General features: G+C 44.8%; 1 protein-coding gene across 2 annotated transcripts in view; it reads right to left on the bottom strand.

Annotated features, from left to right (window-relative positions):
• Window positions 1-25774, bottom strand: part of MCC (MCC regulator of WNT signaling pathway) — a 418786-nt gene that overhangs the window by 66701 nt on the left and 326311 nt on the right. For both annotated transcript variants that reach the window (XM_061189513.1, XM_061189514.1), the window contains 3 exons: window positions 18335-18477; window positions 2855-3018; window positions 567-773 (listed from right to left, as the gene is read on the bottom strand). In XM_061189513.1, the coding sequence (XP_061045496.1) occupies window positions 567-773; window positions 2855-3018; window positions 18335-18477 (514 nt within the window). The remainder of the gene's footprint in view (window positions 1-566; window positions 774-2854; window positions 3019-18334; window positions 18478-25774) is intronic.

Raw genomic sequence — 25774 nt, 5'->3', positions numbered from 1 at the left:
TGGGGTGACTACCAGGAATTACACACACACACACACACACACACTCACTCTCTCTCAGAACATACACACACACACACACAAATATATATATATAAGATTATTAACTTTAACGAGTCTGCACTAGAGGAGAGGACATGTCACATTAGACTCAGTATGGATATTTGAGAGCAGGTACTATTAAGTTTCAAGAAAAATTTACAGAAGAAACTGCAAAGGGGAAATTCTGTATATTTTTGCAAATTATAAAATATTATTATCCTACCTCAAAGGAAGAACACTTTAATTGACCTTGGGGAAGATGTGTGTACCCAGAGAATGGTTGAGAAGCACTGCACTGGGGTAATTTTTAGCATCCACTTACATCTGCGATTGCAGAGAAGAGCATTTTAAAAAATCTTACCTGCACGTCTCAGCACTTTCAGAATACTTTCAAGAACGACTTCATAACCAGAAAGGGATGGTAATTCACAAGACTAGAAATGCCACCAAATTCTTGGGGCTGCCCTTGGCTCGAGCAGCTGGCTTCTCCTTTGGCCCCAGTCCCCCGGGAAAGGCCTGGCACTCACCCTCCTCCGCAGCCGGTCCCGCTCTTCCCGGATGGCGTTCATGGTGGCCTTGGTCCTGTTCAGCTCCTCCTCTTTGCTGCACAGCATGGCAGTCAGGCTCTCGTTCTCTTCCCTCAGCCCAGCCAGCTCCTTCTCCCATCGAGACCGCTCTTCAGCAAGGTTGGGATACAGGTCCCGGCCAAGGACCCCTTCGATCTCCTCCACTGTCTGGAAAACACAGCCACAGAGACAAGCCAAGTGAGTTCCCTGGGAGAAACAGGAGGAGGAGAAAACAGGCCAGCCCGGGGTGAGTGTCCCCAGAGGGGTGGGTTCCACCCACCCCTTTTCACTGCAGAAAAGTAATCAAGACTAGCGATAGCCCCCGATTATCTATCCGCTCCCCATTTTCAGATGAGGCTCTGTCACTTGCCTGGGTCACAGTCTGTGTTACCCAGCAGTCCCCCCAGTAAGAAAAACACAATCCCTTCCTGGTATTTAAGTCTATCAGTAGTGCTAACTGCCATGTCCACACAGATGTTTATCTCCCTCACCCACGGTCCAGAGTCGGTGAATACACATAACCAGACAGCAAGCCAGTTAGTGATCCTGATAAAGCAAATGTGAAGTTGCAAACTGCATACACAATATAACTTGAAGTTTCCTAAATTATAGGCTTCCCATGTTCCAACTCAGCAATGTGATAGGTCACATCACTGTTTACAGCTTTTAGTGTCACAACAGAATCAAAAGGTGTGAATGAGGTTCAGTCCCAAGATAAGAAAGACAAAAATAAACCTCAGTGACACAGAAAAGAGTAAGTTCATTGTGGAGGTTTCTAAGACAGCAGGGATTTAATTAATAACACAGCTATGTGCTTAAAAAGAACAGAATCTTAATACTACGTGGAGAGTTTTTAAAAAATTCATTGAAAACCCCAGTATTAATGGAGAAGAAACACGCATAAAATTTTTGAAAAAAAAAAAGGAACAACTCATTCTGTTTGCTTTCAGAAACTATTCATTCACAATTATTGTCCTTTGGAAAAGGAAGCAGGCAACAAATGATTTGGAAAGAGGAGGTGGAATTATCATGTAGGGGTAGAAGGCAGTGAAGAGATGGGATGGGAAACAGGTCTCAAAAATGGGTGGCGTAAGGATGTGTCACTCTTGGATGCTCACATTGGTTCCCTGATGAGAACAGTTACCCAAATCGTGCTGCCACTTTCCACATGCAGTGCTTTGTCTTTCCTCTCAAGTCAGAGACTCATGTCCTACTCAGCCCTACTCCAGGGCCTGCTCTGTCCCTTGCTGGTTGGCAGACACCCTTGGCTTCCTCTTTCCCTCTCAATGCTAAGGCTGGGGCTAGTACCCAAGCTGACATTACAATCAAATACAGGCTCTGGAGATTCCAAAGAAAGAAATACTAGTGGTTACTTCCCCAAACCACATCAACTATGTATTTATAATTGTGATGAATAAAGATGGGAAACCAGATGTACTATAAACATGAATCATGGTTTACCTCGAGATACCATAGCTCTTTTGTGAAATCCAGGATTCCTGCTGATAGAAACTTGGGCCCAGAGTCCTCAAACATTTTTCAAATAACACATGACATTTTCCCTTTATATAGGCTCCTCTCAGATTTTTCAGTTTGAATTGTGATGCCTAGGTCACTAAGCCCTGGTGAAGTAACATAAAGATACCAGAGACCCTGTATCAAGGGGACTTGACATTCCCATTGCTCATGATGAGTTTGTGCAGATGCAGCAAATTCTTCTCACCTGGTCCTCCCTAAGCAGTAAGATGAATGCACATGAAAGGCGGGACTGAGGTCCAGTCCAGTGCACTCAGGATAGATGACTCGTTCAGGCCCTGAACTTCCCCCTTGTTAGCACCATGAATAGATAACTCCGGAAATAACATTCCAGAGGCCCGAAAGCTTTAATAAAATTTCCAAGTTAATCTTACAACCCCAGAGTGCTATATGATGAACCACACTAAAATGACATGGTTCAATACTAGTAGTCTAATAGTTTCCAAGGAAGTAGTCATTTTTGCAGCAAAGCCGGTGATCTTGACTATTTGATATAATGACTTTTTCTGATGTGAGTCAACCCAGCAAAAATTTACAGGGCTCCTGCTTCTCCCTGGTGGCCCAATCTTTAGTATGGCTTTCTTAGAAACACTCACTCTCTAATAGGTGTTTGAGTAAAATCACACTTCAGAAGAAAGGCACCTGATCATTTCCCTCATATGATCTGAAAAGAGCCAGACAGAGAGGATGGGGGTTGGGGGGGGGGGTCCTACCTTAATAGCCAGGTCACAGTGCTCGCTGGCAGTGGTGAGCTGCTCGATGTGTCTGTCCACCTCTGCCACCGAGAGGCTGCAGCTACTCTTCTTCCTGCAGCAGACCACGTTCTCCAGCCCCGTCAGCACCCTCTGCAGCTCCGAGTTCAGGTCGCTGCAGTTATCTGCAAGCAGATGTGGATACAACGAGTTAAGCAGGCAGGTGGGCAATGAGCGCTCTCCGTTTTGCTTACGGAGAGGAACCCATTCAGGTGAAATGGACGGCAATGGAGCTGGACATGTCCAAGTTTAACACCGGCAGCCTGATCTCCCAGCCTGCTGGCCTTCTGAGGCCTGGGACCAATGCAAAGGCTTTATTAAGGAGTTTCAGACCATGGCCATTTTCTAGACAGCCATGCCATGCTGCATTCTCTCGTCTTTCACTCAAAGGCAGCCACTTCTCAAGTTTCTCTAGTAAGAACAAAGAAGTGTCCCAGAAGGGGCTGTTAGGACTTCTGGTCAACCTTCCTGCTCAGCCATTCAGATAAGGACTGATTTCAGAAAAAGTTTCAGCTAAAAAGATCTCATAACTTTACTAAACGAAAAAAAAACAAAAAAACCCCAGAGTGAGCGGAGACACTAGGTGTTTAAAAAAAATAGCAACTGTATAAGAGACAGTTCTTGCGCTCAGCAAGCTTATAATCAGTTTTCCCTGATATAACCAATCAACAGGCTCTACCACTGCAATTTATACCACTTCTTCCATCAGGGGGAAAACAAACTATTCTAACAAATTCCATATTGTTCTCCATGTAACTGTCTTGTAAGCAATTCTAATAATTTGATTCTGACTTAAAAGTCTGGGTTACTTTTAATTGCTGGACACCCAGGGCTCAGTCCGGGGAGGAGAATTAATTATAATCTTAATGTGAACTAGACATATCTTAAAAGATCATTTTTGGGGGGGGCAAAAAATCCCCTTAAGTCAAATATAAATATGTCAACCTATTTTGGATTCTATGTATCACTATGCCATACAATTCTTATAGCAAGATAGGTGTTAACGACAGCAATTTATCAAAGTACACCTTTCCCTTACACCCGGCCTGACTCCTGTATGAAAGAAGCTTAATGTCTTCACACTTCCCTCCTCTTCCCTTCTCATCGCAGGTTCCATGCCCTAAAACAGTCAATTGCCTTTGGTGCTCACTTGCGGAAGACTTCAAGAAAACTCTCAGCATTACAGTAAGAGGATTTCTCAGAATATTCTGGGCAACTTTATTTGACTGCCTGTATCTACAAGTTACCTAAATCTAGACAGAAGAGAAGTCTGAAGCTTTCACTGCAACCAGTGAACACAATGATTCCCCCTCCTCTCCAACCTGTTTTCCCCATCTCTCCCAGCTCTGTGAACAGCACTACCATCCTCCCAGTTACTCTGGTTAACTCTCCGGCAACCTTGATTTCCTTTTGCTTCACACCCTAAATCCAATCCATTTTTTGACTGCAACCTCCAAAACATATCCCCAAACTGACCTCTTCTTACCATCTCCACTGACACCAGCCTTGGTCCCAGCCACCATCATTTCTTAACTGAACCACCTGAACAGCCTCCTACCTCCAGTCCCCAACACTGTAGCCAAAGTGAGTCTCTTAAGGACATAAGCTGGATCATGTTACTCCCCTGGCCCAAACCGTTATATGGCTTCCCACTGTCATTCAACTAAAGTCGAAACTCCTTACCAGAGTCTCTAAGACTCTGCACGATCAACCCTGTTGATGTTTCAACCCAGCTGTACCGTGGAACTCCCTGGAGAGCTTTTATGAAACACCAATGTCCAGGCCCCACCCAGGCCAATTAAATCACAATCTCTAGGGCTGGAGCTTTGGCACTGGAAAATTTTTTAGGCTCCTCAGATAACCCTGACGTGTAGTCGGGGTGGGAACCACTGACTTCTCTGGTCCTTGCCTCATCTGTCCACCTTCCCCTGCATCACTATGCTGTGTTCACGCTCCTGCCTTCTCTCCATCCCTGGAAGATGCCAACCTCTCATCTGCCCCAGGGCTTCCTTTTCCTTTGTTGTTCCCTCTGCTGAGACTGATTTCTACCCAAATCTCCTCTTACATTCAGCTCTCAGCGCAAATGCCACCTCCTCACCAAGCTCTTCTCTGTCTAAAGCATGGGGTTCCATCTCTTCCCCCTTAGTCCCTGTCCTATTATCCTATCTTCTCCATGGCAATTATCACTATCTGCTCTGACCTATGTGTCTGTCATCTCTCCTCTACTAAAGTGTAAGCTTCAAGAAAGAAGGGACTTTGATCTTCCTCCTCATTTCATCTCCAACACAGGATAGGCAATCAAAAGTTATTTTTAAATGACCAAATATAAATACCACATCATTATATATTCAAGAGCCAGCAAGGCTAGAAATAGACTGTCAACAGCATCATGTTTTACATCCACCTTACGCTTTTTGTCCTCAGTATGGACCACGCCCTGAACTGCTGACAACAGGAGGACAATCCCCACTGCTGAAGCCCTCTGGAGATGGACGGCAGGTGCCCATCACCAACTCAAGACAAGGCGGTCCAGAGCCAGGAGCAGCACTCCTTAGTGTCCACACACACTGCTGAAACTATCTCCGGAGCACACTTAATTCCAGGGTAACAAATGGAGAAGTTTCTCCAAAGGATCATTTACCTTGAGGTGCAGGGTTTCCTGGTACCCTGAGCTGCAGTTAACACACACCCCTGAATTATTTGCATTATTCCTGAGTGGGATGAGGAAGGAAGATGTCTCTATTCAGCCATTCATAAGGATTTCCCTAGCACGGCCCCACCTGATGCAATGATCACCCTGGACATGTTTGCTGAGGGGTCTTCACAGCAGGACCGGAGAGGTGACACCAGCCTGTGTCCTGAGGATGTTGGGCTACAGGGAACAGGAGGCAAGTGTAGGGACCTGATCAGTCTTTCTTTCTCATTCTTTAATCAGTTGCTGAGCCCTGGCCTCAGGCTAGAAGCAGGGTACAGAGATGAGCATGAGACTTTCAACTCTGAGAGGCTCACAGATGTACGTGGCAAAAGCCACAGTCCTCTCTCCCACCACCCTGGGGAAAGTAACCACAGAGAGCATGATGCAAGTATAGGACAGAGCATCAGGAAGATGGAGGGGGGACTTCCCTGGTGGCGCAGTGGATAAGACTCCGCACTCCCAATGCAGGGGGCCCGGGTTCGATCCCTGGTCAGGAAACTAGATCCCACATGCGTGCCGCAACTAAGAGTTCACATGACACAACTAAGGAGCCCACGTGCCGTGACTAAGGAGCCCATGAGCTGCAAATAAGACCTGGTGCAACCAGATAAATAAATAAATAAATAGATAGATAGGTAGATAGATAGATAGATAGATAGATAGATAGATAGATAGATAGATAGATAGATAGGAAGATGGAGGAAGGCATTTAAATTAACATGCAGACTGCAAACAGCTCAGGAGCATATTCTATTCATACCTAGGAGGGCTATAAATGCTTTCCTTGGTCTTAGGAAGCCCAATGTGTATCACACAGGCTGGATGATGAACCTCACACAGGCTGGATGATGAACCCCACACACTTCTGCCTATTACCCACTGGTTTTACATAAGCCCCACCAGTAATCAGGTGATCCTTGGCTGTCTTTTGTCAGTGTTCCCAGTTGGGGGCCTCACAGTAGGACAGGGTGGCCAGACTGGCAGAAGCAGATATTCTGGGTCCCCTGTTGGTGCTGTCACATAGCACCAATCACTCACCACCACTCACCCCACCATCAACGCTACTCGATACAGGGTGGTCTTATCTTTCAGTTGGTGGCATATTCTTCTAAATATAGACTTTGAATAAATCCTCAGTTCCTTCCCTTGGCCTCCAATGCCCTGCACCGTATGGGCCCTGCCAGGCACTGGAGCTTCAACACTGAAGGCCAAGGTAGTTGGAGTCTTTATAAAAGACCCGAAGTTTAAGTTACGGGACCAGAGGAGTAAGATAAGCTCAGACAAGGGACCAAGAGTTCCAGAACAAACAGAAAGTGCCTCATTTATAAACCACAATGAAATATCATCTCAGGCCCATTAGGATGGCTACTATATCAACAACAACAGAAAATAACAGGTACTGGTGAGGAAGTGGAGAAATTGGGGTCCTTGTGCACTGTTGGTGGGAACAGCAAAATGGTGCAACTGCTTTGGAAAACAGTACGGAAGTTCCTCAAAAATTAAAAATAGAACTACCATGTGATCCAACAATTCCACTGCTGGGTACATACCCAAAAGAATGGAAAGTAGGCCGTCAGACAGATCCTTGTACATCATGTCCATAATAGCCAAAAGATGGAAATAACCCAGGTGTCCATCGGCGAATGAATGGATAAACCAAGTGTGGTATATACATACATCAGAATATTATTCAGCCTTAAAAAGGGAGGAAATTCTGACACATGCTGCAACATGGATGAACCTTAAGGATATTAAGCTAGGTGAAATAAGGCAGTTACTAAAAGACAAATACTATATGATTCCACTTATATGAGCTATCTAAAGTAGTCAAATGCTTTAGGGGACAGAAAGTAGGATGGTGGTTACCAGGGGCTGGAAGGAGGGGGACAGGGCAGGTATTGTTTGATGGGTACAATTTCAGTTTTGCAAGATAAAAAAAGTTCTGGAGATCTGTTGCACAACAATGTGAATATAACTAACAGTACGGACCGGTACACTTAAAAATGGTTAAGATGGTGAATTTTATGTAATGCGTTTTTTACTACAATGAAAAAAAAAGGCTCCTCATTTAGGTGATGATCACAGTGACTTTGGTTCGATCAGCACTCTTGACACTTCAGAAAGCACTTTCACATACATCCTCAAGTTCCACCCCAGCAGGAAGGTGGTAAGCCACCCTCCACAGAGGAGGAATCTGAGACTTGAAGACACCCAGTTACTCACCCACGGGTGCACAATGGGTGGGGGGCAGGGCTGGAACTACAGTGTTGGCCTTCTGTGTCCAGGGCTGTCTTCACCACACTGCTCCAACCCAAAACAAGTACTGCTGTGTGGACAAGAACAGGCCAGCTCAGCCAAGCCTGTGAGGGTACCTACTCATAGCCGTTGTTTCCCAGGAGAGGCAACAGAGGGACATATACCAGAATTAAAGGAGGACTATTAACTGTGAGTGGACTCGGAAAAATTAACGATGTATAATGTAATTCTTAGAACAATCACCAGAAAATAACGATGAAGAGGTATAGCCAGAAACCAATAAATAAAATAAAATTCCAAAAACTATGCTGTTAACCCAAAAGAAGGAAGACAGGATGGAGAGAATAACAAAAAATTCAGAAGGGGCAAACAGAAAACAAATAGTAAACTGAAAGACCCACAATCAATCGGTCATTAACTACATTAAATGTTCATAGACTCCCCGAAAGGAAGATACTGTCAGCATGGATTAAAGGCAAGATTGACACTACGGAGAGGATGGTAGTTATCAAAAACAACAACAACAAGAGAAAAGAACAAGTGTTGACAAGAATATGGAGAAACTGTAACCCTTGTACATTGTTGGTGGGATGTAAAGTGGTGCAGCCACTGTAGAAGACAGTTTGGTGGATCCTGAAAAAGTTAAACATAGAATTACCATATGACCCAGCAATTCCACTCCTAGGTACATACTCCAAAAAACTGAAAGCATAGACTCAAACAGATGCTTCTATGCCAATGTTCACAGCAGCATTACTCACAATAGTCAAAAGATGGAAATAATCCAAGTATCTGTTGACAGATGAATGGATAAGCAAAATGTGGTATAAACGCACGACAGAATATTATTCTGCCTTAAAAAGGGACAGAATTCTGATACTGCTACAACATGGATGACCCTTGAAAACATTAGGCTAAGTGAAATAAGTCAGTTACAAAAGGACAAATATTATATGATTCCATTTATATTACGTACCTGGAATAGGCAGATTCATAGAAAGTAGAAGAGGGACTTCCCTGGTGGCACAGTGGTTAAGAATCTGCCTGCCAATGCAGGGGACATGGGTTCGATCCTTGGTCCAGGAAGATCCCATATGCCGTGGAGCAACTAAACCCATGTCACCACAACTACTAAGCCTGCGCCCTAGAGCTCGCGAACCACTACTGAGCCCACGTGCCACAACTACTGAAGCCTGCGTGCCTAGAGCCCGTGCTCCTCAACAAGAGAAGCCACCGCAATGAGAAGCCCGCGCACCGAAAGGAAGAGTAGCCCCAGCTCACCACAACTAGAGAAAGCCCGCGTGCAGCAACGAAGACCCAACACAGCCAAAAATAAATAAATTAATTAATTAATTTAAAAAATAAAAATACAAAAAAAGAGAGAAGAGAGGTTACAGTGGTTGGGCGAATGGGGCAATATTGTTTAATGAATACAGAATTCCCGTTTGGGAGGATAAGAAAATTCTGAAAATGGGTATTGGTGATGGTTACACAGCTCTGTGAATGTACTTAGTGCCACTGCACTGCACACTTGACATGGAACTCCGGTGTGAAGGGTCACACGAAGCAGACCCGCTGCGGCACCTCAGGCTACACTGTGCTTTGTAAAGTAAAGCTAATGGCTCGGTTCCATGTCCATGGGACAAAGAGGATGTCCTTTGCAGCAAATACTCATTCCTCTACCAGAGGTTATATCTTTATAAAAATGAATTTGAGGTAGCACATGGCAAGCAACCACGAATAAGGGAAAAACCCAATGACTGGGACCAGGGAAAGGCTGAGGAAGCAAATGGAGGTGAACACAGCTGCTAGGGCTGACTCTTCTACTTAGTGCCGTGCTCCCTGGCAGCCAGGGCAGAAACGAATGATCTCCTGTCAGAAAGGAGGAAGCATTCCAGTTGCACAAGGGACGCAATGTGTTTTTAACAATTAGATGCTAAAAGAGTTTAGGTACCTGGGACTTCATATGTGGTGTGAAGCGATGTGATTGCGAGTCTTTTCAGCCACAATTTCCCACATATGCAGATTTCATATGGTTTCTTCTGATACTAACTTTCAATTAAATTTCAGCTGTAGACCATTCAAGTACAACGTAAAGGGAATTCTGGGAAGGGCTAAGCTCACACAGTCTTGGCACTCTGCCTTCTAGCTGTCTAGTTTGCTGTAGAGATGAAACAGAGGATAAAAAAAGAATAAATGGAAGGGACATCTCCCTTCAACCAGAGGATGCAAACTAGCCCCCTGCAGCCAAAGATGTGTTTTGTTTGGATGGCAGGGTTTCATAACTGGTGCAGCTTTTTTTAAAAAACAGTTTTGAATTAATTGCCAGCATTTAAAAATTATTAGCATTTACAGCTATTCTTGTAAAATTAGAAGGTCAGGCAATACCGGGCCCAGCTCTTCCCATGACAGCAATGGGCAGAGTGGCCAGCAGCTGCCCCTTTGGACTCGTCAGGCCATGGTGCTCCACTGTTCTGCCTGCTTTCCTCACCCCATCTGCTGCCCACCGCTGTCAGAGTCTGCAGCTCCTGCCTGGGTGGGCCATCTTTTCCAAACGCAACTTCCCCCAGTCAGACTTCTGATAGCAGCTGGAGAAAAGACAACTCAGGTTCTATTCTTCTAATGAGAACCCAGAGCCTTAGGTTTTTATGTTGCTGTCTGAGGGAAGACCCAAGCACCTGGGAAGTCTGGAAAGGAGGCCAGAGGACATTCATGGCTATGGAAATGACGCCTCACCAGCATGCTTTCTTGGTTAAACACATACTAGTGGGCAAAGCTGGTTTTCCTCTTTCCTCTCAGGATCAATTAGATCTATCCCCAGTGTTGTACACAGTAAACCATACCAGAGTTGGTTCATTCTGAATACGGTGTTAAAGGCTGCCTCTACTTTTGTTGAACCCCCTGTAAGAACCTTAACCCAAATAAAAATATACCTAAATAGGATAGATGTTAGAAATATTCCCCTGGTCCTTTGATTCCAAGCAACGTGCATTTACCAGAATGGATCTGCTCCAAAATATGGTCCCAACTTCAAACGTACTTACTCCTGGGGCTCGGCATTCACTTCACAGTTAATGGTTATGTGTCTGCCTAGTTTGGAAGCCCCTCATTCTCTTTTCATAATGGTTCTTTCTAAAGCTTTGCCTTAAAATCTGCTCTTCCAGTAAGCCTTCCCCGATTACCTATAGTCTCGTATTTACTTCTTTCTTTGAGGCATCGCATTCCCCATAATTACTTACTACCTGACACATGGACCCTACGAAGTCTGGCTCTGGGGAGCAGGGACTCTGTTCATCCATCCTTGTGTTCCTAGACGCTCACAACACTGGGCACGGAGTAGTACTCGATAAAGACCGCATGAGTTGAACGTGTAAAGGTAATGAAAGACTTTTCTAAGCCAATTTTTAAAAGTATCAAGTTTTGTTAGCCTGCTCACTGACCAAGTGTCATCAACTTGGAAAATGTGCTTGTGGCATGCGAACATGGTCTACAGAACCTCTTCTCACAAAAACAACGTCCACAGCGATGGGTGGGGCTGCAGTAACACTAGTGAGGTCCGTACTTTATTACCATTATAGACGAAATAGGCTTCCGGGGCTGGTCTGGGCAGCTAACACTCCTCTATGACACTGGTTTTAAGGAAAAAGATGTCATGAGTTCCAAACAACCCAAAAAACAATCCAACCTGAGAAGACCTGGTCTGCTTAGAAAATAAAGGCTGCTTATCTTAGGAAAGGAGTTCATGAACCTAACAATCATGGGAGTTCATTCTGAGCAAACGTGGTGGATCAATGCCTTTCCATATCTATCTTAAACTCTAAGTCTCTTTAGGGCGCTGAAAAATTACTGAATAGTAGAGTTTGAGGGAAATATTTCAAAGTACCACAAAGTGAAGTGGAGCCATATCTTTCCCACTCTCAAGCTTGGTTACTCTGTAAGGAAAGTTCTGGAATGATATTAGGTGGCCTCCTTGGCCACTCGGCCCTGCTAACATTCACAGACAGGCCTTGTTTGACCAGGCTCAGATCCCCGGGAGGAAGCACACAGTCTCCTTAGAGAGCCCCCCGTGAGTCAATGTTCAAAACTTCTAAGCCTTCCCTGGGCTTGGTTCTCAGGGATGACCAACATAATGAACCTCTTGGGATAAATTAAGTTGCCCAATTAAAGTAAGGAGAAGAAAAACAAAAGCAACACAGGGCTTGGGCTGTTCCATCATCAAGTCAGGGTACTAGTTTCAGTCCTGTCTAACTTTTCCAACCTGGGGACTGGTTTCTCAAAGTTTCAGAATCAGGTTACCAATGATCTGATTCTCCTCTAAAAATTCTCTGCTGGAATATAACTGCCTACTTAGCGCCTCAATCCTAACAAAAATCCAGTTTTCTCTGGACAGGCTGCCTTGCCTTTGTAAACACTTCTCTCCCACTCTGCAGAAATCATTTTTAGGAGAAGGCGGGACTGCTTTCCCTGCCCCGACCCCCCTTTGTCCCCACTGCGAGGGGCTGCTCGACACTTTGGAACATTTCTCCTGAAGCCATTAAGCCTCATGGGCCATTAAGCCAGGAAAATCTGGCTTCAACATTAAACATATTTCATAGTCACAGTCATGCCAAATAGCCAGGTTTCATGTGTAAATTCTTCCTTGGTTGTCCTCCAAAAACTACGCACAAGGAGGAAATCTCTATCTAAATGATCACACCAGCAAACATGGTATCATATGCTTCCTGCCCTCGCTAAGGGTTTAATAGTTCAGCATTGCTAAATTCCACAAAAATAAGAATTTCTCACCTAAAACCAGAAAAGATCTCAAAACACAGGAGCAGAACCCATCACAGCCTGTGCAAAGGTCCATCAGGTCAGGGATTTTGTTTGGTTTATAGACAATTGCTCCAGACAAGCTTTGCTGTTCCATGAACAGAGTTGGGAAGACAGCCTACTAGAGGGAGTGCACCCCACAAACGCTAACACGCATGACGCAACGCTGAGCCCATCTCACACATCTGTGCTCGGCTCTACTGCAACACCCAGAATGGTTTGGTCTAAGGGTGTTGTTTCTAAGATGGAGATCTGCAAGATCTCAGTGAACAACAAATACTCTGCTAGTAAGCCAGGTGCTGTAATCAGACAGCTGCTCCCTAAATTCTGCCACCAGAATTACTAGAGACCTCAAAGGAGGGCAGTAAGCGGAGTACACCATCCATAAGCATGCTTCACTGTTTAAGCAGGGTGTGTAAAAGCAAAGCCATCTATAGAAACACGGGCGGCAACAACAAAGACAATTGTTTAGCTGTGCAGTCTTGGACAAATGACTTGCCCTCTCTGAACTCTGTCATCCCAGTTTTACAGATGAGGAGATTTACAGGGCCTCCTTCAAGGCTGAGGATTGAACATGAGGATGCACGTAAATGCTCAACACAAAGTAAGTGAACAAAGCATGTTAGTTATGATATGCAGCCTCCCTTTGAACTAAAACTCTCGGCCAAATTACGAAATAGAAATCCCAACTCATAATCCCTACCTTATCTTTGCCTACTTAATTACCTTTACTTTACAAACGATTATGTGACCAGGTTTGAACAGAGGTAATGCAATTTATTTTAAGATGCAGTGTGACACCACCGGGACCTTTCTGCTGTATATGACTGCTTAGGTAAGTCAAAACACTTTCTAAATTGCTGGTTTACTCCTCCAGGCTCTGAGGACCGTGCCCTGGAGCCAGCTTATCGAGGGGGCAGCCAGGCTGTGATGAGTGGGGTTTTAAAACAAAAGAAAAGTGCGTTTTGATGAAGGGAATACTCCTGTTTTCTTAAGTGGAGATCGGCAAATATACTGCAGCAAACTCTATATAAAATCCAGCTCAAGAAAACCTCTGGGTTGCTAATGCAAGTTTGCAAATATAGCAGGCATAATGAAATGGCTGCTTTTTAATGATTTCCTATGATGGTGTTTATAAATGGTAGCTTTTTTCCCTACTGAAGCAATTTAATTGGAAAATGGCACAGGAGTAAGAAGAGGCAGCCAACCAGTTCCAATGAACACGCAGGGGCGGGGCTCAGCTGGGGCCTTAATCAGCTCCTCCTCCTTGCTGTCCCGGTGCCTGCCCTCCACGGGGACCTGGCAGGTGCCCGTGCCCACAGCACTCTCCTCCTGCCCCCTGCTCTTTGCTTGCATCGTTCCCACTTATCCCACAGCTTTCTGCTTAGATGTGACTTCTGGCCACGTCTTCTGATGCTCCCACTTGAGGGTGTCGCTAGGGGCCCCTGTCCACCTCCTTTTGTGGTCCCACTGCCAGTCATTCCCTGTTTCCTTTGCATCCTCCAAAGAACCGTGAGCTCCAAGATGGTGTTCACTGTTACTCACATATCTGGGAGCCTCCTACGAGCGGGCACTGTTACTTCGGTAAACAGGAGAGCCGAAGTCCCTGCCTGCATGGAACCTGCATTCTAGTGCAAGAGACTGATTAAGACTGGTGATACATATGTAAGGAAATAAATGCAAACACGAGGTATCATCGGGTAGTGCTAAGTGCTGTGAAGAAAAATGAAGCAGGGATGGGAAGGGAGTGCCTGCAGTGTGAGAGTGAGTGACAGCACCAGGACTCTACCAGGGGGTTGGGGAAGGCCTGTGATGAGAGGGCAGCTGACTGACATGCATCAGAGAGGCACGTGTGGATGCAGAAACCCTGAGGCCAGAGAGGCTGGTCAGGTCTGAGGGACAGCAAGGAGGCCGGTATGGCCAGAGCTGGGAAGAAAACAAGGAGAGTTGGGGAGGGACTTCCCTGGTGGCGCAGTGGTTAAGAATCCGCCTGTCAATGCAGGGGACACAGGTTCGAGCCCTGGTCCGGGAAGATCCCACATGCCGCGGAGCAACTAAGCCCGTGCGCCACAACTACTGAGCCTGCGCTCTAGAGCCCGCGAGCCACAACTACTGAGCCCGTGCGCCTAGAGCCTGTGTTCCACAACAAGAGAAGCCACCGCAATTAGAAGCCCGCACACTGCAACTAGAGAAAGCCACGCATGGCAACGAAGACCCAAAGCAGCCAAAAATAAATTAATTAATTAATTAATTAAAAAAAAAAAAAAAAAAAAAAAAAAGAAAGGGAGAGTTGGGGAGGATGAGGCCTGAGGTGGGGATGCCCAGGTTCTGTGGGCCCTGCAGGCCAGGGTAAGGAGCGGGGATGTCACGCTGGGGGTGAGGGATTTGAGCGTGGGAGCAGAGTGATCTGATGGCAGGTTCTGGGTCTCACGTGCCCAGTCTCCAGCACAGCTCCCAGGGAGCTGCTGCACAGATGAATGAAGGCCTCCTACTCTGGACAGAGAACTTACACAGGCATCGGGCAAAGAGGGTCCCTTCCCCCCAGGAGCCCAGTCTTGTCAGGAATGATACTACCGCCAGTTATAATGAACATGTATTTTTACTGAGGGAAAAGATGAAAATAAACAATTTGGGAAAACAAAGCCAGCTCACAGTGCAGACAAGCAGACACTGGCTCCTGTGTGCGGAGCCCAGGCTACAAATGCTCCCTCACAGCTGGAACCCTGAGATGCCCCGCAGTGAAGACGCCCTGCCCTCTTGATTGGGGTTTGCCCTCCATTCCCCCAGCTTATTTAAGAAATTTTGTTGGAGTGTGGGTGGGTCACTTGCTTCATTTCATAAAAAACAATTTCAGAGAAATGAATGGAGGGATCCGTGTAGGAATGTCTCTTTGCAGTGATCAGAAACTTCTCAGCTGCTCTCACTCGTCTGACTGCCTAAGGCTGGAAGGCTGAGTCCAGAAGCTCGGGGCCACTAGGGTTAGAGATTATGATGCTGGTATAGCTGAGCCCTTTGGACTTGGGCCCACGGCTGGGCTGATCGCAGGGGTTTGTGTGTGTTGTGACTTAAGGCCCAGGGTCTGGGTTCAGGTTAGTGTGAGGGAAGCCGTTTCAGCCTAAAGCCAAGGCCCCAGGCCTGGGAGGTATCCCTACTCCTCAACCCATTTCTGTCTGGCTCAAGCTGGTATCAGTATACAGCTCTCAGTGACTTTGATGTAGCTAAATCCATCTTATCCGGCCTTAGCAGCAATCCATCCTGCTGACCGCTTCTTCCTTATTAGAGCCTTCTCTGCCCCACTGGCTGATGGGCAGGGCTCTCCTCATTTCCTTCTTACAGCTTCAGCTGATTGACTGGTTGATGGATTGGGTGACTGCTTCCCTCCTTCATTCAAACAAGTATCTCTGAACACATACTATGTGCCAGGCCATGTGGTGGGCTCTGGAGAGATACTAGTAGATAAAACAAACATGCTTCTGCTCAGTGGGGTTTAGCGGGAGCATCAGTCAAGCAAAGAAATGCAAATACATTGCTTGAAATTTCAGTGTGATGTAAGAAGGAAACCAATGGGGCAGCGAGAGTCAGCACAGGGACCTGCACAGACTGGTGCTCACAAGATGCTTTGGGAGGAGGTGCATTTAAACCGAGACTGAAAAGCTGAGAGGTGCATCCCTGCCGTGAGCTGCTGCTGAGTCTCCTCTTCAGCGGGTGGCCCCCTAGGCTTGGTCTGCAGTTCTCGCTCTTCACATCGACTTCCATTGCTTCAGTAACTATCTGCAAACAGCCTGATGTCTCCCAGCTGCTTTCTTCAGCCAGACCTTTATTGGCTTATTTATACCTACTGCCTTCCCAACATCTCCACCCAGATACCTCCAGATGCCTGAAACTTATGCCCAAACAAAACACAAGATCTCTACCCTACTCCACCCTCCCCCAAGCAAAACAAAATACAATTCAGAGCAAAACCACCTGGTCCTTTTCCCTTGCTTTCATATTGGTGATTGGCCCTACCGTCTATCCACTGTGCGAACGAGACACTTATGGGAGACCCCTACATGCTTACTTCCTCCTTCACCCTGTTACTGATCCTTTAGCAGATCCTGCCGACTTTCTACACTCATCTGCTTTTCCACACCTCAACGGCCACCACCCTAATCCTAGCAACAATTTTGCCCACCTAGACTTCTGCAGTGGTTTCCTAGCTGGCCTCCCCCATTCACTCTTGATCCACTGATTCTTTCTCTTCACCACAGAGTAATTGATTCAAAATGCAAATTCGATCATTTCATTCCCCCGACCCCCAACTATTAACATCATTCAGTGGTTTCTTGTGGGTCTTTGAATAAAGGTCAGACTCTCTAACATGGTCTATAAGATCTTGCACGATCTGACTCCTGCCTACCTCTCCAAGCCTCCATCTCACATCTCTGTGCCCTCCACACAGGGTGATCTTTTCTCACCGCCTTGAATACATCCCTCCCTTCTCCCCTGAATGCCGTTTCCTCTTTTATGTACTCAATTCCTACTTATCCTCCTGATCTCAGCTCAAATGTTACTTCCTAGAGGAAGCTATCCTGGAAATCCTAAACTGAACCCCTTTGACACACTGTCATGGTACTATGTTCTTGGTGTTATAGCACGTATATAGGTTGATAATTAAACATAAGTGTTTAATATTTGATTAAAGTCTCTCTCTCCAACGAAATTTTGAGTTCTATTGTAAATCGTACTATACTTTCTTTTCCTTCTCCTCGTTCTTTTCCCATCACTCCCCTGTGCACGAACATTTCCTAAGATATAGTGCCTCTCCCCATTTTGACTCCACACCCTTTCAACCATAGGGATCTCCTTACCTTATAACTTCAAAGCCTTTATCCTCAACCCCAATCTCTCCAGAGATCTAGTTAAGCATCTCCAAGTAGACCAGAGGTTTTGCAACCTTTCGACTGCAACCCATAGTTGGAACATTTCACTTGGCAACTTACAACATATACACATCCAACAAATACGTTTCATGAAACAATACTGTCATTCTATTTTTTTCCTATTTGATTTCATTTAAAAAATATTTTATTTTTTCATATAATTTCAAGACCCATTAATGGGTCACAACCTGTAGTTTAAAAGACACCATTCCAACACACTGTGCCAGGTATTTCCACATGGACATTTCTCTACAACCTCAGACATAATATATCTGTTTCCCAACTCATTTCTCAACCAAGCTTCCTTACTAAGGAACATAATCATTCTCTTAGTCATTCAGGATGAACACGTTAGTCATTTTGGATTCCTCCTTACCGCAAAGTTGCTGAAATCTATTGGTTCTTCCACTGCGACATGTCGCTACTTACTCCATCCTGTTCATTCCTGCCACCTCAGCTCAGATTTTACTGTAACTTGGAACACTGCCACAGCCTTTTTAACTGGTTCCCTACTTCCAGAATTTTCAAGCAGAAGGTGACGTATATTTGAATCACAAGGCAGAAAGGGAATTCAGCTCTTTGGTTCCATTTTGACCAACAAAGGAGTATGTAAAGACCTGAAATGGATGTGCCTTCATCTACTCAATAAGCTCCTTGACTAATTAAATTTTAATTCCGGCTGCCTTATGTTTCTAAAGTTCCGATTACAATCCAGAAACCGAACTCCGGCTTTGTGGTAATGGCAGGCAGACTCACCCACGTCCGCAGTGACCATGGTGGACTGGTTTTCAGGGATGGAGACAGAGGTCTGGTCTTGGTCCACGCTGCGGGAGTCCTCGTTGACCTCGTGCTGGCTCTGGCTGAGTTCTGATCGCAGTTCTGAGTACTCATCCTCCTCCCTGAGGAAAAAAAGGAAGTCAGCCTCCACTGACAGAGACGTAAGACAAATCCCTAGAGAGTATGTCTTCTAAGGACAAGATAAAGACACTCAGAAAGAAAACAGACAGGTCTCCTCTCCGGGCCACATGGATCAGGATTCCTCTCAGACCAAATAGATGGGCACATCTACGGTCAGCGTTTGAAACTGAAAGTTTGCTTCTGTGTCAACATGCATACCTATACACCAAACAAGATTCATCTATCAGCCTACCAGAAACTTTTCCCTTTCAAAGATTTCCTCAAGAAATTAGATGTCTTCACCCCCTCAAATTCCGAGGTGAAAAAGAACTAAGACTACTAGCACTGAGGTCACGGTGAGTGGAAGCATCAAAAGTATGGTGAACAGGAGTGGCTCAGACCGTCACCAGCCGGGTCCCACTGGTGGGCTTCCTTCTGGGAAGAGGACATAAGGAGTACTGAGGCTGCAGCGACTGGAAAACCTCATGTGTGCGGATCAAAACCAATGCTCCGAGAAGTACATGGGTCAGCATGTCTGAGAAATATCACACTTAGTTTCTCTAAAGGAAGTAAATGGAGTTAGGGGATAGGAAAGGAGGATGGGGTGAGGAGAAGAAAGGAATCAGTGAGTGAGAGAATACCACACGATGGTCTATTTCCTCCAATGTGCATTTGCTAGCAGGAAGACAACACTGAAATGCAGCCGTGTTTCATCTGCACAAGCACACCCCACTGCCTTCTCAGCCTCTCATGGATCCCTCACAACCTCTGGTCTCTGAATTAGCTATGGGCAAGCTAAGAAAACTCAAAATTGTAATATCTATTTCAAAGCACATGCAGACCTTCTCCCCACACCATCGCAAACACCACACACACACTGGATACAGAAATGGAGAGAGCAAAAATTAGCCCTCTTTGAAGCATTTATTTTTGCAAGTAAGCCAGAAAAGAAAATTGTCAAGGGATTTAACGCTGAGGTTGGAAAGTCCACAGGTGTGTCTGCTCAGCCCCAGGGGGAGGGTGTCTGTGAAGAAAGGAAGGAAGAGAAGAAATTCTCTCAACCTGGCATTCACTGCAAGTTGCTGACAACCGCGGGTGAGGTGGGCAGAATGTCCACAGTTTTGGGTGGACCCAGATGGTGAGTGGTGTTCATTGGAACTTGGGGAAGAGGCAACTGCCATTTGAAGCTGGGGAGACACATCTATATTAGAGAAATGGGAAGAACTCTCCAGAGTTCTTGGTTCTCTCAAGAAATCGACATCCTCTCAGGGAAGGAATTCAGCTGAGCCCCTGCTTTATAAAGTATTTCTAATAAGAGCCACACAGAAATCTGGGAAGACTTTAAACAGATATAAAACCCCCAGACAGTCAAAATATGAATCAGAATGGGACTGGTGAAGGCAAAAAATATAGGTTAACGTTCTATGAATAAGTTAATTATTAGACATCTGCAAAGTCAACAATAATTAGGTTTAGGAAAGAAAACAATTAAAAAGTACTCTTAAGAGTCACCTTTTTGGTCTAGAGGGTAATTGTGCCCTGATACATCAGCTCTCCTTTCAATCAGCAGTTAAAACCGTGATTTTAGTTAAGGGGAGATTTTGTGTATGATGAATAAATTATCTTTGTTGCATGGCCAATGTAATCAGCTTCAGCTTGGCTGAGACTGTTTTCCAGCCAAAAAAGCCAGATAAATGCTGCTGCTGTATCTCTGGTATAAATGGCATTTGAAAAATCTTTCATAGCCACCTTCAACCCTCTTGGCTTGGCAGGTCCCAAAACACATAGTGCCTGCCAAATCTCCTGCTTTGTAAAAATTACTTTATTAGGATGGATTTTATAAAGGAGTGAATAGGGAAGGGGTGGGAGAAGGAAGCTGTTGAGGGAAACATTCCTTACTGAGGTCAGAGCACAGACTGAAGAATGATACCACACTAGAAATGTCACCTTAGGCAGAAGGCTTTCAGTGTCATGAAATGCAAACTAAGGATCCTCATTCAAGGTATTTGAGCACCAAAACAAGGATAGGATGGCAAAAGCCAAACAGATGCTGTCTTCTGGGAGTCAAATATGTTCACAACAAATTCTAACCTAAGAAGGATGCTCTGGGTGGACACAGGAGGAGCATCTGGGGCTGCAGGTGTGCAGTGACCAGGGAAGACTTCCTGGATGGAGAAGCACTGAAGATGAGTCTAAAGGCAAGCAGATTGTAGATAGGTCACGAGGGTGCAAGGGCACACGCAGAGACTCAGAGGAGCCCGTGAACGTGAACATGGACATGTGGAGCTTGGGATAGAGGTTCGGGATAGCTGAAACCAAAATGGGGTGCAGGATGGAACCATGAGGCTGGAGGAGCACTCAGGCCACTTGCTGAGTGGACAATTTTGATCAGAAGGAGAACTGACTGTATTGAAGGAGGCAAATAATCAGGGTTAGATGGCAGAAATAAAGGAAAAAAATGTGTGAAATCGAGGAATTCAGAGGAAGGAGTAAGAATTGCTGAGAACTTGTATGGAAGCAGATAAAATAAGCAGCAGGGAAGTGCAGATGGTCTGTGTTTTTGACCTCACAGGGAGAGGCTGAGGTGAGCACGTACCATCCATGGTTAAGGTTCCCCCTTATGGTAATCATAATGAAGGTTACAGTACAAAACAACACAAGCAAACAACGTAAACAGTAGTTAGAGGTAGAAAGCAACCTTGTGAGAAGATCACGTGCATTTCTGTGTCCCCAAAATAGAGGCATTAAAAGGTTAAACTGAACCTAAACATGAGAAAGTTTGTGCAACCCTGTTTCTCCAGCTGACTTGGTAAAAAATCTTGGAGTTGCATATCTTCGTCACCTCCTGAACATCCTTATTGGCATCGTTCCTGAAAGGAGGTTGGAATCTGGGACTGGAAAGTGACAAAAGCCAATGGTCTCCGGGCCCTTTGTAAGTTGACAGTCAATCTGGGACTGCAGCATTTGCAGAAGACTGATGCTGGGGGCTCTCTCTCTACTGTTTTATTCAGAAGCATTGGTCCATCCAGAGAAATGGAACAAGAAGTCAGAAACACCCTGCTGATCCATGGCAGTTTTACAAAGGCAAGAATTTGAGGTGTGTTTTTAAGGCTGCTCTGAGCAGCAGGGCGTCACCTAGCTGGTCAAGGTGTCTAGCAAATGACACAGCATCGGCATCTCAAAGTGACTTTATTGTTTGCTTCCTTCCATGGTGTATATGGTAACTCTTGGTAAGTGACATCTTATTTCTTCGGGGAAAAAAATGCCTCCCCCAAGAACACTAACTGCTAATGCTGGTGAAGAAAAGGAAGAAAATATGAAAAGGTCCAAGAAGTGATCAATTTAAGTCAAAAAAACAGAAGCTTTGATAAACAGATAAATGTTGCTAATTGTATGCTACTGTGGTAGTTTCCTAATTATGGAATTACAAAGTTCTGAGGTGTTTTTCTTTGGAACATAAAGGATCATCTCACAGGATTCTAAATGTACATTATTTTATTTACTTCGAAGCATCTGTGAAGTGCTTCCACATTGCTTAGTCTAGAGTTGCAATGATTAATGCTCGCTACTAGCTTAACAACAAAAAAACCCCAAAACGCTCCTAAGGGGGCAGGGATTAGCTTGTACACACACCTACGTAACTAGCAGAGGCAGACAAGTCACAGACTGGCAGACTGGAAGGGATCTTGGTGATCATCTAAGACAGGATCAATATCTTTGTTTTACAGATAAGACCACTGAAGCTTCCAGAGGCTAAGTGACTTACCTAAGACTATACGACCAGTTAGCAGCACAGCCTAATTCCTAAATTTAGTACCAACAAAACAATAATATGATGGCCTAAAGAAAAGATTTCTTTTTTTTTTAAAGATTCCTTCTCATTATTAGCTAGGGGTGAAATGATCTAATTAGAAAAGGAAAAAGTCAATGAAAGTATAATTCTTATCATGCTTTCCAGACCTTGAGCTGAAGCACTATGGAATCAGCAGCAGTTGATAAGAATATTACTTCAGTAGCAGTCTCTATACCTGTTTTATTTTGGGGTGCACATTCATGCCTCATCACTGGATTGGAGTGATTGGTGAACAAGACCCAGAAGAACATCTGCCTGCCTTGGTAACTGTCAGTCAACTATGTCCAGCTCACCCAGTCTACCTGAGTTTGTGGTTTGTCTTTTGAAACACATTCTGTCTCTCTTGCAATTAAAGGCCGACTTGCCCTGAAATGGTCATCATTCTTTTAAAGTACAAAGATTTTTTTAGATACAGGGAGGAAAGGTATTCCTTTCAGTTCTCTTAGAGGATCTATAGCAGGAAATAAGTGATGAGTAAATACCTCTTCTTATTTTTCCATATAGTACAGAGGAAGTTCAGACTCATCTAGGAATCTTACGGTGAATAACTGAACAAATGGGACTCTGAAATGCTCTCCTATGTATATAATAATCCATCCTTGTCATCAATGAGTACCAGTTTTAACAAGGTCTGATATAAGATCCATACTCAAAAACTTCAAATAGTGAACAAGGTTGGAATATGTACCACATAGGAAGACAGAGAGAGAGAGAAAGCTACCTTATCTTTCTGGGTTTCATTTTTTGTTTCATTATATTCTACTCTTTAGGCCAGAAGTTAATCAGAACAACATGTTTTACTGGGAAAGAAAGAGGTTTTGGTTACACTGTTTGAGATGCAGCAACATGAAGATGGATAGACAGATGTACCACACAGGCCCAAGCGTGGGCCTGAAGATCAGGAGAAAGGTCGGGCACATAGTATCGGCACGAGATTTTAGCGAATGGATTATGTTAGAGTACAAGGAGGCTTATGGATACTATCTCAGTCACTAAATGAGGAGCATTTTGCAGACAAAGAAGCAGAAAGGTCAAGTGCCAATGTCAACGTGACACAAATAGGAGAGGTCAGTGCTTTAGGGCTGCAGCCATCCTGGTGAAAGGCATGGGGGAGAACCCAGGGTAAGAGCCAAGGCTGAAGATGGATCTTAGGGACAGCGGAGAAGATCTAGGATATAAAGGGTCATGGAGGTTTGAGAAGAGTACACCAGTTGGGAAGGAGGATTTAGGGTTAAATGCTGCAAAAAAGGGCCAGAAACAAGAAAAAGGTCACGGGATTTTTTGGTTAAGAAATCATTGGTGATTTTCAAAAAAGTGTCTTAGCTTATGCTGCTGTAACAAAGTACCATAGACAAGCTTAAACAACAGGAATTTATTTTCTCATAGTTTTAGACTTTGGTCGGCAGTCTAAAATCAAGGGGCCAGCATGGTTGGTTTCTGGTAAGGGCTCTCTTCCTGGCTTACAGATGGTTGCCTTCTCACTGCGTCCTCACATGGCAGGGAGAGAGCTGGAGAGCAAGCGAGCTCTCTGCCGTCTCTTTTTATAAGGACACTCACTAATCCTATCATGTGGTCCCCATCCTCATGACCTCGACTAAACCGAATGACCTCCCAAAGGGCCCCATCTCCAAACACTGTCAAATCGAGGGGTTCACCATGTGAACTGGAGGTGGGGGGCACAATTCAGTACACAGCAGAAGGAGCTTTGGCAAACTGTTGGGGTCAGAAGCCAGACAGCTGTGGGCTAACAAGCAAATGGGAAATGAAGTAGAAATCATGAACTACTCATGAGAGTTGGCAGTGAAAGGTTGATGTTATGAGAGCAGCTTTTGGGAAAAGAAAATAATCTCCTTGGGAAACAAAAGATCTCATGTTTAATTTGCTTAGACATCTTTTTTCCTCCCCCAGATCCAAAGTGAGCTACTGACGTATTTTTCCATCTTACCCATCCCATTATATAATCCCCCCAAGTCAGATGAGCGTCAAAAAAAAGCCACAACATACAGTGAAGTGAAAAAGCACATATTACAAAACAGTGTGCGCTATATGATCTAATTTGTTTAAAATATTCATGAATAAAAAATTTTTAGAAGGCCATAAATACAAACTGTTCAGTGTTTATTCCAAGCAGATGAGATTTAGGACGCCTTAGGCAGGGTTCAGTTAGGAAAACAAACTCTTCTGGGTGTTTCAAGTAGGATTTAATTTACGTAGTTTCATGCTTACAAAACCATCGGAAGGAAGGACTGGAGAAGAGAAGGGTGGGTGGAGGCCACCCGGGGCTGTCAGATTTGCCATCAGAGCTGTGGTCCCCTCTAGGATGAGGAAATTGCTGCTGCCTTCACACCTGCCCACAGCTCCAGGGTCAGGCCAGTCAATGCAGGACCTCATGTTCACCAAAGCCTGTATGTCAGCTGCCACCATTATGGCCTGAGGGACAATGGCTCCCACCTCCTTTCAGCCTTCCAGATCCAGGTGAATGCATCTCACTGGCAGAACCAAAACTGTATCCCAGAGCCCAGCTGTTAAGGGAGTTTGGGAAGTAGTCCCCAGGGTCAATCTTCTCTGATTTGGGGGAGAGTAGAGAGAAGGAGTGGGAATGGTACCAGGTGCCAGACAACATCCATCATGCTGTCTACAGTACTGTCTACAACATCCATCCACACTACTGTCTTTGGCTACTTGACAACCATACACATCCTCTCACACATACTTAAATTTCCAAATTGCAATAGCAATGACATCAAGCTTCCGTAACTAACCCTCGTTCAAATGTAAATGTACTCACCTTCTCATCAAAATGGGAGACCCAAAGTCCCATCGGTAATTATATCCATTGTTAGGTGAGCCTTCCTCTTCTAGTTTAATGACAAATTCACCTTGGTATCACGTAGCCTAACTATTAAATGCTAAGCTTCACCAATACCAACTCACCTTATATAACAGGAGAAAGTAAGAGAATAAAAAGGAAATGGCATATATACATAAAAAAGCACGAAATTATGCAGTCTAGTCATCCTGGAGACTCCGTGATCAATTAGCCATTATCAAAAATCTCTACGGGTCGAATCATTTTGATTCCTACTGCAGCCCTGTGGACCAGTACAACAGCCAAGCCCACACTGACTCCAGTAGTGAAGTGGCATCAAAAAGACCCCATTTTAATGACGTCAGCTCCCACCCAACATTCCCAGCTCCCACGGCCTCCGGACTCCTATGTTATACTAGGGAAGTTCTGGCATTTCAACATTATTTAATGTAATCCTCCAATGACTCTAGTTTTCATTTAATCAGACTGCTGGAGCTAACACACTAAATCCAGAATGTCTGATAGGAAGAGCTGTATAAATAAATTCATCATCAATCTAACACTATATTCCTCCCTCCCTGGTCTAGAACACTTAGGCCCTAATCCTATACATATTCTTCTCAAGTTTCTGTGAATA

The sequence above is a fragment of the Eubalaena glacialis genome, chromosome 4 (genome assembly GCF_028564815.1).
Source record: "Eubalaena glacialis isolate mEubGla1 chromosome 4, mEubGla1.1.hap2.+ XY, whole genome shotgun sequence".
Classification (NCBI taxonomy): Eukaryota; Metazoa; Chordata; class Mammalia; order Artiodactyla; family Balaenidae; genus Eubalaena; species Eubalaena glacialis.
Note: the sequence above shows the minus strand (reverse complement) of the source record. Positions and strands in the feature narration are given on the sequence as shown.